Below are 14,678 nucleotides of genomic sequence, written 5' to 3'. Positions count from 1 at the left end.
TTATATACAAACTGGCGCTATTTAAATGTTACTTAGTAGGTATTTAGCTTTATGTCTACAAGCTGAAACCAGACCGTTTCTTTCATTCAGGCTAGCCATTTCTGGCAAGTGTATTAGGTAATATTTCTCAGCTATACATAATCCGCAGTAATTATTTGCGTGTCGAATGGCTTGGCTTTGATATACTTTGCAATTTTATAGAGTAGTTTGCCTATTTGTCCTTTAGCTCCCATATTAAGTTGCTCAGTTCTGTTTGCGATTTTTTATCTCGGTGATTAAAGGAAGCTGTATGGTTACTGTATCGTCGTTTGAATGTAGTGCTTGCTAGTCCAATATATGGGTGTTTAGCGTTACTTTCTGTTGCAGGTACTGTTGCCTGATATATTATTCCTTTAGTTTGGCACTTCCCTTCTAGCGGACACTCTTCTGGCCTTCTACAGTAGCATAGTAGTTAATTCTGGTGGCTTCGTTTGCTGTTTATAATAGCTGCGTTGGGTTTGTTTATGATACCTTTGACATTTGTCATGCGGCAGTAGCTCAATTTCACTGTATTGGTGTTGACGATCTTGTGTAGTTCGCTCGTAGCTGGAAATTATTCACGTATTATTTTAATGAACTCTTTTTCGATGTTGGTCGATAAGTTTTTGCTAAATGACAGGTTAAACCATATTATTTTTCTCTGCCGCTGTGTTTTGCTTGACCAGGTGTTATCCTTGGGTGGTTCATTTGCAGCGTGTAATTGTATTCGCTGTTTTTTAGTGCTTCTTGGTATGGGCATTCGGCTTTGTCATAGATCTCTTTATTGGATGATATCGTGTTTAGGCGTTAGTTTATTGATGCCCTGATGTTTTCAATGGTGCTTGGTGGGTGGTTGGAGTGTCTGTTGACGTGCTTTGGTTGATTGTTTTTCTTCATGAATGGTGAATGGTGGCCCGTTTTGAGGTTTAGTGTAACATCCAAGTAGTCCACAATTTTCTTGTTTGCGTCTATTGTTATATTCAAGTCATGTTTGCCGAATGTCTCACATAGCTGCTTCTTGATTTTTTCAGCTTGCCTTGGTGTTGCTTTTATGAGTCCTAATACGTCATCACGATATAAGCCAAAGTTGCCGCTTATTTTTTATTTGATGGTATGCAGTAAAAATACTCCGACCAATTCGCAGGTTTCCGCACCATCAGAACTGCCCATTGTAACATCATATAGGCTGGCGGTTTTTTTACACCATGTTTCCTGGTTGTTGATGAGATGTCCTCTTTTACATAAGATCTCTTCAATTTTACAGATAGCTCAGCATATGCTTCGTGCACGCTACAGCTCACGCTGGTACCAAAATTATATATATAAATATATATTTCTCAAAGTTCGTCTGTATGTCGTATATCTGTCTGTTGGTTTTCCGGCTATAGCTATTATTAGAACACCTGAGTTGGACAACAATGCAGACTCAAAGTCATGGCTTACCATCATTGGAAGCCTATAACCTCATTAACTAGCTTAGTGGAACTTACTTCAGGCTACTAGCGTGAAAGGTACAGTTGTTTGACAAAGTTTTAAAACCTTTACAGTTGTTTTTATTTTTCTCTTAATTTATTTCAACTACACGACACACTTCTCTCATGATATATAGTTTAAAAGTTAGAATGGGAAATGTTGTTATATGTTAAATACAAATCAATTTTCTGTCCAAAGACTCTTTTATTACACGGGCAAAGCCGGGTGGCACAGCTAGCATATATATATATATATATATATATATATATATATATATATATATATATATATATATATATATATATATATATATATATATATATATATATATATATATATATATATATATACCTTTCTCATGATATGTAGTTTGAAAGTTAGAATTGCAAATGTTGTAATATGTTAAATATTACAACATTTGCAATTCTAACTTTCAAACTACATATCATGAGAAAGGTTTTTGTCTTTTTTGACGTTATGCTATGACCCGCGTCATACGTAAAGCAGTTAGGTATTGCTCTGATATAATGACTTATGTTGGCAAGCTAGCAATTTGATTTCCGTAGTCTAGTGGGCGTAAAAAAGGTGAATGGCTTGGTTCGAGATCAAATCCTCTTTGGTACGGAATATTTATTCTAAGATTTTAAGATCTATTGCCGGATTTCCGACACAAGACATACTTTGAGAAATATATATATAGATAAGCACATCAACAATAGCTTTAACATATTGTTGTGTTCGTAAAGCTTTAATGCGTTGTAAAGTGGGTTTAGGGGTCACTTTTAAACATTTTGTTTCACATATCTAGTATATTGTAATAATATAATAAATTACATAGTTCATATAATAAATAATATAATTTATTATATAATTTGCAATATTATATGTCAACTATGTTGTTTATATAATTATATAATTTGCAATGTTATATGTATAAAACAATATAAATATTTACCCATTATGTGCTTGAACTCCTATTTTTGTTGGCGCATCCTGAACATGCCATGGTTTTATACATCATATCGAACACATTAGTAGTATGAATCTGGTCGGTCGACATCAATAGTTGCCTTAAACATTGTTTCGTTTATGTAGATTAGTACGTTTGACATTCTCATGCACACACCGTGTATGAATATGTATATCTTAATTCCTAAATTTATATATACATTTATATATCTACCTACATGTATATATTTATATATATAATATATGTGCACAAAGGAATATATAATTAACTTGCAGAGCTAAAAGTATATTTATTGATGAATCGTGAAACAACATATCAAGCAATTAAAGGAGTGAAATGTAACAAGCAAGTTACACATAGTTCAGCTTGTTTTACTATTGCCATGGAGAAGACTAAGAAATTGTTTATTTGAAAAGTTTTTCAGTTCATAGTAATACATGGTAACATTAATAGTACAAGGCATCATAGACCGAGTTAGCCCAACTACCTCCACACTTCTGCTGATTGTTGCCGTGGCACGGTGTGCTGCAAGAAGACCTTTCTTTTTCTGGGTACATGCCATAACTATTGCTACAGAAACACTGTCGGTAGTACTGCGCACCAGCATACCTGTAACCTAAAAACAGTATTCATTGTGTGTAGAGCAAAGACAGTTCAACACCTGACAAACTTGAATGGTTTGCAAAACAAGCTTGATCGATATGATGATGAATATATGAGTATATATGATGAATATATATGATGAGCATATATGAAGATTATATATAATGAGTATACATGATGAGTATATATGATGAGTATATATGATGAGTATATATGATGAGTATATATGATGAGTATATATGATGAGTATATATGATGAGTATAATATGTGATGAGTATATATGATGAGTATACATGATGAGTATATATGATGAGTATATGTGATGAGTATATATGATGAGTACATGTATAATATGTGATGAGTATATATGATGAGTATATATGATGAGTATATATAATGAGTATATATGATGAGTATATATGATGAGTATATATGTTGAGTATATATGATGAGTATTTATGATGAGTATATCTGATGCGTATATATGATGAGTATATATGATGAGTATATATGATGAGTATATATGATGAGTACATATGATGAATATATATAATGAGTATATATGATGAGTATATATAATGAGGATACATGATGAGTATATATGATGATTATATATGACGAGTATATGTGATGAGTATATAGGATGAGTATATATGATGAGTATATATGATGAGTATATCTGATGCGTATATATGATACATGATGAGTATATATGATGAGTCTATATAATGAGTATATATGATGAGTATATATGATGAGTATATATGATGAGTCTATATAATGAGTATATATGATGAGTATATATGATGAGTATATATGATGAGTACATATGATGAATGTATATGATGAGTATATATGATGAGTATATATGATGAGTACATATGATGAGTATATGTGATGAGTATATAGCATGTAGTGACAAAGAGATGAGTGACGTTCAAAGCGTGCCTTTCAACTGAAAAATCTGAAAAGATTTGCAACTAACTAATTGGTATTTTTAAATAAAAGATTAAAATTTACCCTTCTAAAAATTAAAAAAGCACTTCATCTTTTTCATCGCTATGGTTAGAAATTTTTCTAGAATAAAAAGTTCATTTTTGCCAAGCTCATGAATAGAGACCAAACTTGAGTCATACAAATGATGTTAACCAGTATCTTATCAGACATCTGTATGTACAAAGCTATTTGAATGTAAAGAGCATTAACACTTTGATGGACTTACGGACACTGATAAAATTACTACTTATTTCAATTTTTTTCTTCTACTTATGCGTGTTTTCAAATGTTTGAAAAAAACTTAAAAAATTTCGCCAATAAAAAACCGATCCTTTTATGACATTATCATGCTGGTTCTTGAAGCTAGCGGCTGAAGCTAGATAGCGTTTTAATCATTAATCTAAAAGATTTTAAAGTTTCAAATCTGGTTTTATACCGAATTATAAACGACTTCAAAGACAATGTGTTGAATTTAGACCTTAGTGACTTTAAATCACAGCCTAGTTATGAACTTTCTAATGATGGATCTTCTCAGGCATCGTTTTCATTAAAAACACGACAACAACAAAAAGCAGTAACAACAAAAATTATTAATGGATAATTATGTATTATGGTCCTTATTGGTATCATTTTGTAGAAAATGTTCTATTGATAAGTTTTATATTGGGTGTGTTAACCAACAAACCATTTGTGAGGTATGAACAGAGTAGTGAACGTGAAATTTCAATAAGTTGGATGCCGATGAAAAACTTTTAAAATGAGTATGCCCACAAATGGTTATAAACTAACCTCGGGATTGGCAGAGTGCGACACAAGTTTCAATAGTTGCTTCTGAGGAATCTATTTGAGTATAATTCTCAAGGTCACGGATTGGGCTGTCCGACCAGCATCCTAAAAGTATTCGAGATATACTTTCCGAGGTACCAACTAATTGATCAATAGATTGTTCCCTTAAATTATATCGTTTTGCTAGAAGTCAAACAGGTACAAAGTTTATGTAAGATTGTGTGCAGCTTTGTGTTTTGGTAAAATATATTTCACAAGAACTTTCAGCCTCCGCTATTCTAAAGCATCATACTTTACTGGCAATTAAGTTAAAGTTGTTAATATTTCTATTGTGCTAAAAAAAAAAACAGGAAAGCTTTAAATTTGAATTACCTTAAAGATCACTGGCTATGTTTACAAAAAGTTTTAGAAAAGTTTACAATCAATACACAAAGATTCATTATTTGAATTACCGACTTTCTAGGTCAGTTTTCGTTCTTTCAATACAGCTGTAAACATATTAGTTCACAAATTAATGCTAGCATTAAAGCTAAATTACAAGGCCACCAATAAAAAACAGATTATACACACCCAAATAGTTAGTACTGTAGACTGAGTTCTTGTTGCTAGAACCACACTTCTCCTGTGACCGCCCGGCACATGATGTGTCACACTCGGCGTTGTCGACTTTACAATACTTCCCGAAGCTGTCTCCGCAGTAACACGTGCTACCTTGCAAGCCTGCATACTTGTAAGCTGTAATATAAAAGAGCTTAGGAGTATTTTCTAATATTTCACTTGGTGCATCGTATGATGATGTGTAATATTTTTGTCTAAAAAGCTAGTTTATGCTTTTTAGTATAGTTGTTAATTATATCTACCAGTGATGGACAAATAAAAGTAAACCCATCTGATTGCACAAACTTGATAGAGCTTGTTTTTCCTTTTTCATTACAACCAGCCGAGCTGCGTGGTACAACTCAGCAAAGTGATTGCGTATGGCCAAGAGTAGCATAGTGCACAAAATGTTTATGATTAGTGAGTAGTTAATCAATTAACCAACCAATCATAACGAAACAATTATCTGCATGTGTTTAGCCATCAGAAAATAGATTCACAACTTTTCCTGAACTTTGAGCAAAGTTTTGCTTTTTAAAAACTTTATTTTTCAACCCAATGTCTTCTTAGCAATGACCAGTCACGTCAGCCGTATTACAGGTAGGAAGATTTTGCTAATTTTCAATTTTTGTTTATTAATTTTTATCTTTAGATTTATTAAGCAGTAATACTACTAAGAAGAATAATTTTTTGTTTTTAGCAGTAGCAATAATGTCATGGGTTATAATAATATTCATAACCCGTCTGGCTCAGACATGCTCACGATATCTTCAAAAATGGTCAAAAATGTGTCCTAGCTCATTTTGCAAAGAATCTGTGACATTTTTGGCATCAGATAATCCAAAATTTTATGCTGATTAACTCTGAATTAAAATTTTTTTTATAAACACCGTGAACCAGAATGGATGATACTTTGTAGACAACCTTGTCAAACACGAGGTTTCACCCAATATGTCTAAAATGGTGTGTCCAAAAATGTGTCCCAAGATGACTCTGAAAAGGGATTTACATATATATTGTACCTCTACTTGTGCAGTGATCTACACAAGCCTGCACGCTATTGCTGGTACCCATCGCTTTAGCGACTGGCAAATCTCTTGAAGTGGAATCATCTAGATAGCACCCTTGAAACCTCTCACCTGCAAACAACCAACAACTTTAGCATTTACATGTCTGTGAGAGCGGCAAAACAGAAGTCTTTGTAATAATATCCATTTGTAGCCTGAGATTATTATCTTTAAAGCCCTTAGCATGGCTAGCATAATAATATGTTGTATGACATTATTTTTTTCAACTGAAAGATAGAATATATTTAGTAAAGCTGCTATAAATGTCTGACAAAATAATATTAAGTTGTTTTAGCATTTTAATTTTCACTCGATGGGCAACAAATATAACGTTGTTAATAACTCAGATCAAAGTTAAAACTTTACCATGCATTAATATCAAAATCGTTTTTTTATTCATTCTCAAACAACCTTTAATATTAAAACTAACTTGTGATTAGCTAATGATTCACATCCTATGACAAAGGTGGTTTATGGCTCATTATTATAGAACTCTTTTCTGATTAGAAAACATAATTTTAGGCTCTGACCATAAGCGTAGCTTGGAAACCAGAGTATTGTAAAGGGAGTGTCTAAGCAGTACATCAATAGATTAAAAATACATTAAAACACAAAAACTGAGAATAACTTGATTATTTGTTCAGACTCTTCTGCATCATTCTCTCTTACAGTCAGTCATTCGACAATTATGGTCCTATTGTTTATTCTCAATCACTGGCTTCCATGCAGCTCCTTTTTGCACTTTTTTCATCTTCGGTTTATGTCCAGTTCTGATAATTACATGTTATGTTATGCATAGCGTGTTATGCATAGCATAATGTATAACGCAGTAACCCAACAGTTACGCCAAGCTAACTTTGTGGCACTCTATGCATAACATGAAGCCCAATCCCTTATGCGTGTAAAGAATTTAGAAGGATGCTAACATAAGTGTTCAAACCGTTCTGTACCATCAAAAACTTTCAAACACTAGTATGGTAGAATTGCTGATATGAATAAGTGTGGTAACATGAGCAGTAAAATCTATGTATCGTAATAGCGAATACTTACTGGATGCGAGTTGAGCTCCAAAAATGACCAGACAGAAAAGAAAAGGTATTTGAAACATTGTATTGTAGCTAGGTTTTCTCTCTGCACTGTATTCTGAAGGAAGGTGAGAACTTTGAATGTACTACAGCACTGAATCAGTTTATTTATATAGCATATCTTACCGCTGCTATTGACTCGTATTCATATCCTTGTGGTTAGAGCTGTACAACCACAAAATGCTGGGTCTATTTATGGCAGCTGTAAGCGGATGCAACAGCAGGATGACATGCTATTAACCAACAAATGTTGTAAAAACCACAAGTTAGAGTTACCTATTCTTGTTGTTCATATTACAGCTATATAATCTTTCATTCTAAAAGCCTCAATAGTATATTATCACACATAGTTTGAGAGTTTTATAATGAAACCATGAACTTTTATGAAAAATGATATATACTCACTAAAACATAGCACATTGAGAAATCTAGCAAATTGCGTTAGTATATTTCTGAACTAATTTAGATTATACAAAGCCCAAGTATATAGTTTACTGGGCGTAATATCGTATCTCAAACTATATCTCAAATTTTTTCTAATCATCCATTACAGTTTTACTCTTGTAAGAAACCACTATACTTTATACAAATAGGCAAGATGTTTGTCTTATACCAGACACAAACAGCTTGCCTATTTGCCTGTTGGAACAGCGTTATGCAAAAATAGCTTTTTCTTGCAATACACATAATTTATTTTACTTGACTATTTTTTATTCTATGTTTTTTTCTGATTTGCTTTAAATGACATTGATTGGTGTGAGTGAAGGTAATATTTATCTATCCACACCTTTTGCATAAAATAGTACTGTGAATGTGCAATGCATTGTGCTATGTTATGTAAAACATTGGGTTATGCTGGCAAGTTGTGTAATATAATACTAAATTTTGGGAGAAGCTGTGTTATTATGTAATATGTTATACTGCACTTTTTAGAGCATTGAGCTATCTTTGCACACTATGTCATAATATATGCCATCAAATTTTGAGCATAAGTTAACAGTATATTATTTCTGACGTTTTTTAGAATTTTAGTTGAATGTTGCAATAGGCCAACATTGGGTGGAATGTTGAGTTATGTTCGAAAGTGACAGTCTTCCATCAAGCAAATATCAAATTTACTAAAGTACTATTGCACATAATTGTAGATTTTATTTAGCAAATTATTATAATAACCTGAAAATGTATTAAAATCTAGAACAAATATGGGTTTAAAAATGCATTAGATTATGTTTTATAAAGAGAGTAGAAACGCAAGATCTTTCATCTTTCATAGTTAAAATAAAGTAAAATATCAATGTTAAGATGAATAGCTAAATATAACTGCTGAAAAGATAGCTCTTACACCTTTGCTCGAAAGATATGAATTTAATAAAACAAATTTGAGATTCTCTCCCTCGCAATAAATAGCTTCAATTTGAACCATTATACATTTAGAAATAAATTAACGCACAAGTCAACAAGTGTAGAAAGGTTTTAGAGAGAAAACCTTGCTACATTCCTTAATGCAACAAAATAAGTTTTACTGACCTAACAGCTATATTTGCATAAATGCTCATTGCACTCATTGATACAGATTGACACAGATTACTACAGATTGCTGGTTTGCCGCCAAATCTGGCTTCTACAATAGATGAAAATTTTTGAGCTTCGATCCGTTGTCAGCTAAATGTAAGTAACCAATTTTAAATAATGAGCTATTATCTAGTGTTATAAAGTACTATAAATAATACTATATAGTATTATAACTACCTATCAAATAAGCAATTCACTGATTTGCAGATTAAACCTTTATGTAATTTGCAGAGAATAGATTAGTCATGGTTCATAAAATCAATAAAGGCAGAGGGAGCACATGAGTGAGAAAATTCTAATAAAATACTGATTGGGTAGTGAAGGTTGCTTATTTACATTTATTTAAAACTGTTTGTATTTTTTGATAAGCTTTAATCTAATTTTATGAAAACTTAAAATGGTATGAGCACGACTACATAAGCATGTATTACATCTGTGGTACACGTGACATGATTATGGCAAGTAGCTGAAATATGGTGGCAAGCTGATGGTATGTTTGTGGTAAGCATTCAATTACAGTATACCAGTTCAGAAACTGTCAACTTAATGAAATAATGGCTGTAAAAATGATTGATGATCTCATTATGTCTGAGTTATGTGGTCGGTCAGGGTAATTATTATGCTAAACAAGCATATTCACAAGCTTACAGAGTTACGATTAGTGTAGGACTTTGAGTAGACCAATAAAACACTTTAAAATAAAATGTGCAGGCCTTAAGACCTGCAAGATCTTATGCCCAGGCTATGAGGCCATCTTGGCTTTTTCAGACTAGTAGATAATTTAAGAGAAGGGACTGAATATTCTCTTGACTTGGCAGTTGGTGTCAACTTGGAATGTAAAGCCAGCCCAAATGTTAGATGATGAATATCTTTCTGATTAATATCATGTTCAGACTTGAGTTTTGAATAATCTATTGTTAATTAGGCTTCAAAAGCTGAGTGTCACTTTCAAACCTGCTGTACATGTAATACAAGCATAATGATGTATTTTCAATTGATTTACCATTTTAGCAATGATTAGTGGATGTAGTTATTCCAATAACAATTTAAGCATCTCTTTATTAATTTCAAAAAGCAACTTGAACATTAACCAATGCAAACTTGTTTTTTTACATTACATTTAACATTTGATTGAAATTATAGTTATTCGTATCATAAACATTAATTACATTTAACTTTTTAGCTACTAACTTAATATTTTAATAATTAATTATTCTGTAAAATATATTATTCTACAAATGGGCATACAAGTTGTCATAACCTTTGAACCATACCATCTTTAAGAAATATTTTGATATCAAGTTAAACAGCATAAAACTTTACATCAGCTGATATAATGAAAAGTTACAAATGACTTGCAGAATGAGCTCAGACGTTTTTTGTTTTTTGCAGCTTCTACCAGCCTTTCCGGAGTAGGGGCTTAGCTTCTCAGTAGCCATGGTATATAAAGAGCTGCAGAAAAAATATATACTGAAGCATGGGAAAGATTCACTGCTTGCAGTTGCTTGTTGAAAGCGTACACTGTACATAATTATATATACTAACTGTGCTACCCAGCGTTGCCCGGGTAATAAAAAAGTATTTGAAAAAAAAATTGATTTGCATTTAACATATAACAAAATTTGCTATTCTAACTACCAAAGTACATATCATTAGAAAAGTGTTTTGTCTCATAAAAAATAAAAAGTACTGAGAGTTGCTCACTATTAGCCTGCGCGCTATTAGCCAGTACAATTAATAATGTGAGCCAACAGCTTCTCATTACGTTATGCTATGACCTGTGTCATACGCAAATCGGTTAGGTATTTTCTCTCATATAATGACTTATATTGGCAAACTAGCATTTCAATTTTTGTAGTCTAGTGGCTAGGGCATCAGACAGGCAAAAAGCAGGGTCTGAGATTGAATCTACTTCATTACGGAATCTTTATTCCAAGATTTTAAGATCTATTGTTGGACATTCAAACCTACAAGTACACATATGACGTTCAACTTTGAGAAATATATTTATATAAATATGCATATATATTCAAATATATATTTTGCCTTCCACTCAAAAATTGTTCTGTTCTTGGGAGCAGTAAAGGCGTAGAGCGATTCCTTAGCACCTTGTCAATATTGAAGAAGTTGGTAAACTGCTTGAAATAGAAGAAATGATGGCTGCACAATTGATTGATGATCTCAATATTTCTGAGTTCTGTAGTCAATCAGATTAATTAGCACACAAAAAAAATCACATTTACAAGCTTACAGTGTTACGATTAGTGTATGACTTTGAGTTGGCAAATATAACACTTCAACATAATATTTGCAGTGTAGCTGGAAAATAAAGACTGCGCGTGTAAGTCGTATAAATTGTTTTTGAAGTTCTTTAAATTTTTGATTTTAAATAATTAATGTCTCATAAAAAAGATGGGAGCTTGAAAACTAGTTTTTTTAATTTTTGACATTCATGTTTTTGATAATGCATATTTTTAAAATCCCACTAAAACTGAAGAAATATCCGTAATTAGTTTGCTTTAAAACTGAGTTCTAGTATTATCTGAGAAAATAAAAGTAAAGACCAAGTCAAAGTTGGCAACATAAACTGTTTGTTTTATTCTAATCAGTTGTACATGTTTAAAGAAAAAATTAGTTTTCACAGATAGATAGACCTAATCCCTCTTTAATCTAGTAATCTGTAGACCTAATCCCTCTTTAAACCAAATTGCTGATTGTGGATGGGTAACAAATTTGAATGTAAAGCTTGCCCAAATATTAGATGCTGAATATATTTTCCTAATAATATCATGTTAAGACTTGAGTTTTCATGAAGCTGTTATTAATTAGGCTTCAAAAGCTGAGTGTAACTTTCAAACCTATATGTACATGTAATACAAACATAATTATGTATGTTCAATTGATTTTATCATTTTACCAACGCTTAGTAGATGCAGTTATACCATTAACAATTTCTGCATCTTTTACCAATTACAAAAAGCAACTTGAACATTAGCCAATGCAAACTTGTTTTTCACATTGTATTTAACATTTGATCGAAATTTTAATTATTGTATAAACATTTAATACATTTAACTTTTTAGCTACTAGCTTAATCTTTTAATAATTAAATATTCTGTAAAATATATTTTTGGCCAATTGGTATATAAGTTGTCATATCATATGTACCACACTGTTTTCAGAAAATATTTTGATATCAAGTTAATCAGTATGCAGTTTCACATCAGCTGATGTTATAAAAAAGCTACAATTGTATTGCAGAATGAGCTCCAATATTTGTTGCTTTTCTCAGCTATCACCATGCGTAACAATTTTAGCTTGTTTCGAGTCTGACGAGCTGTCAATTATATTATAGCTCATATCATTATCACTGCTAAAGATGAAATAACCACTAGTGCTATTGTTCAATAGATAATTATTAGAATTCAATTGATCTACAATTTGTGAAACTTTCGTAACGGCCATGCAGCTGACAGGGCTGGTTATTGCTTGAGAGAAATTACAACAAAAAAGGCTTTGTTGTAATTTGTAAATTTTACAAATGCTGCTTCATTACAACTACCATTGTAATGACATCGTATTGTTGTATGACAGTGGTCATGCCACAATAACATGCACATACTATGGTCAATTTAAGTGTTGACCATTGTAATAACAAAAAGCACTAGGGCCCAGGATACGTGAGAGCTTTCACGACTACCCGATCATGCTCAGACTGCGAGGCCAGCCCTATTTCTTCAGACGAGTAGAAAATCAGAGAGGAGAGTCTGAATCGTTTCTGAATTGGCAGGGGGCTTAAATTCAAAGACATAGTGTATGATATAGATACAATTTTTTAAGCCGAGAAACCATTTGATATCTGTAATAAGTATGGAGCATGTTTATACAAAGGACATCTATTATGTGTATCTAATATATGTTTAGTTGTTGCTTCTGTAGGCCTAAGACAAAATTTATTTTTTGTAATGATGTTCCATATTTTTTCCTTTTGTGTTTAGCTCGTCCTGCAAAATTAATTTTGCACTCTTATATCCAAGCAAATGCTGTTTTTTGATAGGAGCCAGTCAGTATTTTTACTTGCTTTATAAGCAAATGACTGTAAATTTAACCTGTCTTATTTCACTGAATTAGCATTTTCACACAGCATTAGACTAGAAAAGCCTTTTTTTTTAGAATTGCATAAATATATTAACCTGCTATTACACGTGTATCTATTAATAGCGTTTTTGTTTGCTCCCATGCTGTTTGTCTTAATATTGTGTCAGATAGTGTGATATTCACAATGCTAACTCTGATTGATAAAACACCATTTTGCAACTCTGAGTTCACTCTCTCTACAATATTTAGTTATCTCATTGCTATAAACTGATACAATAAACAATGTTCATGCTTCCACTCAGCCATGAAATGTTAGTGGCTTTGACTACACTGATGGCGGTCTTATAATGGCATCCATTTTATGGAAGCATCAATAATCTCCAGTAATCACTCTACAAATCACTTTTTATTAATGACTAGCTGTGCTTCCCGTCCTTGCCTGGGTAATAAAAAAGTCTTTGGACAGAAAATTGATTTGTAATTCACATTTAACAACATTTGCCATTCTAACTTTCAAACTACATATCATGAGAGAAGTGTTTTGTGTAGTTGAAATAAATTAAGAGAGAAACTAAAAAACAAATTTATATGTTTTCAAACTTCGTCAAACAACTGTAACTTTCAAACTTCATACCATAAAAATAAATAAATAAAACAACTGTAAAGGTTTTTAATATACTGTAAATTTAAAATTTCATAACTGGAAAAAATTGTTCCGTTGAAATAAATTGGAAGAAAAAATTAAAATGTAAAAAGGTTTAAAGTTTGTTCAGTGTTTGCATGCAAAAATCGGCATGTAGGCTAATATTATAGGCTATATATAAGTACTAATCCCCATCATCATGAAAATAGTACCTAAATACTATGTTGACCTTAGTAACTATATAGGTACCTACAAGCACTTTAGTAAATTTTGCGATTATGATTCGCGTGCCCATGATAATATAACATTACAATACACTACGTGGATAATTTTTACCTTTGAGACAGACGTCTAACATAAACGCTGAATCTAATTTAAATGAACTTAGCTAACTAAACACATACTTGAAAGAGGGTTCAGTACGCATTTCAGTAAATCTTAAACTTTTAACAATAGGTTTATCATTGCGAAATGTTTTTATTTTAACGGATGCCGAATGTACCGTATAACGGATACAGATAACTTCCCATAGCAAGTTCATGGACGTATATCTTTTAATAAAGTATATGAACAGTCCACGAATTGCCAAACTTTAAATTCGAGATATATTATTCGAGGTATCCTGGAACCGAATAGATTAGCCCTAACGAAAAAAGACAAATAAGCATTGCGTTGCATATACTTGATTCTCAAAATATTCCTAAACAGAAGCATCGTAACTCATGGATGCAAGGCTAACATAGTTAGCACGCAAATGGGGTGTGCTGTA

The 14,678-nt window shown here is 32.0% G+C and overlaps 1 protein-coding gene across 1 annotated transcript; it reads right to left on the bottom strand.

Annotated features, from left to right (window-relative positions):
• Nucleotides 1–2,730: 2,730 nt before the first annotated feature.
• LOC137399991 (uncharacterized) lies at nucleotides 2,731–7,678 on the bottom strand. Its single transcript, XM_068086280.1, has 5 exons — nucleotides 7,562–7,678; nucleotides 6,467–6,583; nucleotides 5,418–5,582; nucleotides 4,851–4,952; nucleotides 2,731–3,077 (listed from the first exon to the last, which is right to left on the bottom strand). The coding sequence occupies exons 1-5, from the start codon at nucleotides 7,617–7,619 to the stop codon at nucleotides 2,908–2,910; spliced, it is 612 nt and encodes a 203-aa protein (XP_067942381.1). The 5' UTR covers nucleotides 7,620–7,678; the 3' UTR covers nucleotides 2,731–2,907.
• Between the last annotated feature and the right edge of the window lie 7,000 nt (nucleotides 7,679–14,678).

The sequence above is a fragment of the Watersipora subatra genome, chromosome 7 (genome assembly GCF_963576615.1).
Source record: "Watersipora subatra chromosome 7, tzWatSuba1.1, whole genome shotgun sequence".
In the NCBI taxonomy this organism is placed as follows: Eukaryota; Metazoa; Bryozoa; class Gymnolaemata; order Cheilostomatida; family Watersiporidae; genus Watersipora; species Watersipora subatra.
The sequence above is the reverse complement of the archived record's forward strand: the minus strand, read 5'-3'. Positions and strand labels throughout refer to the sequence as shown.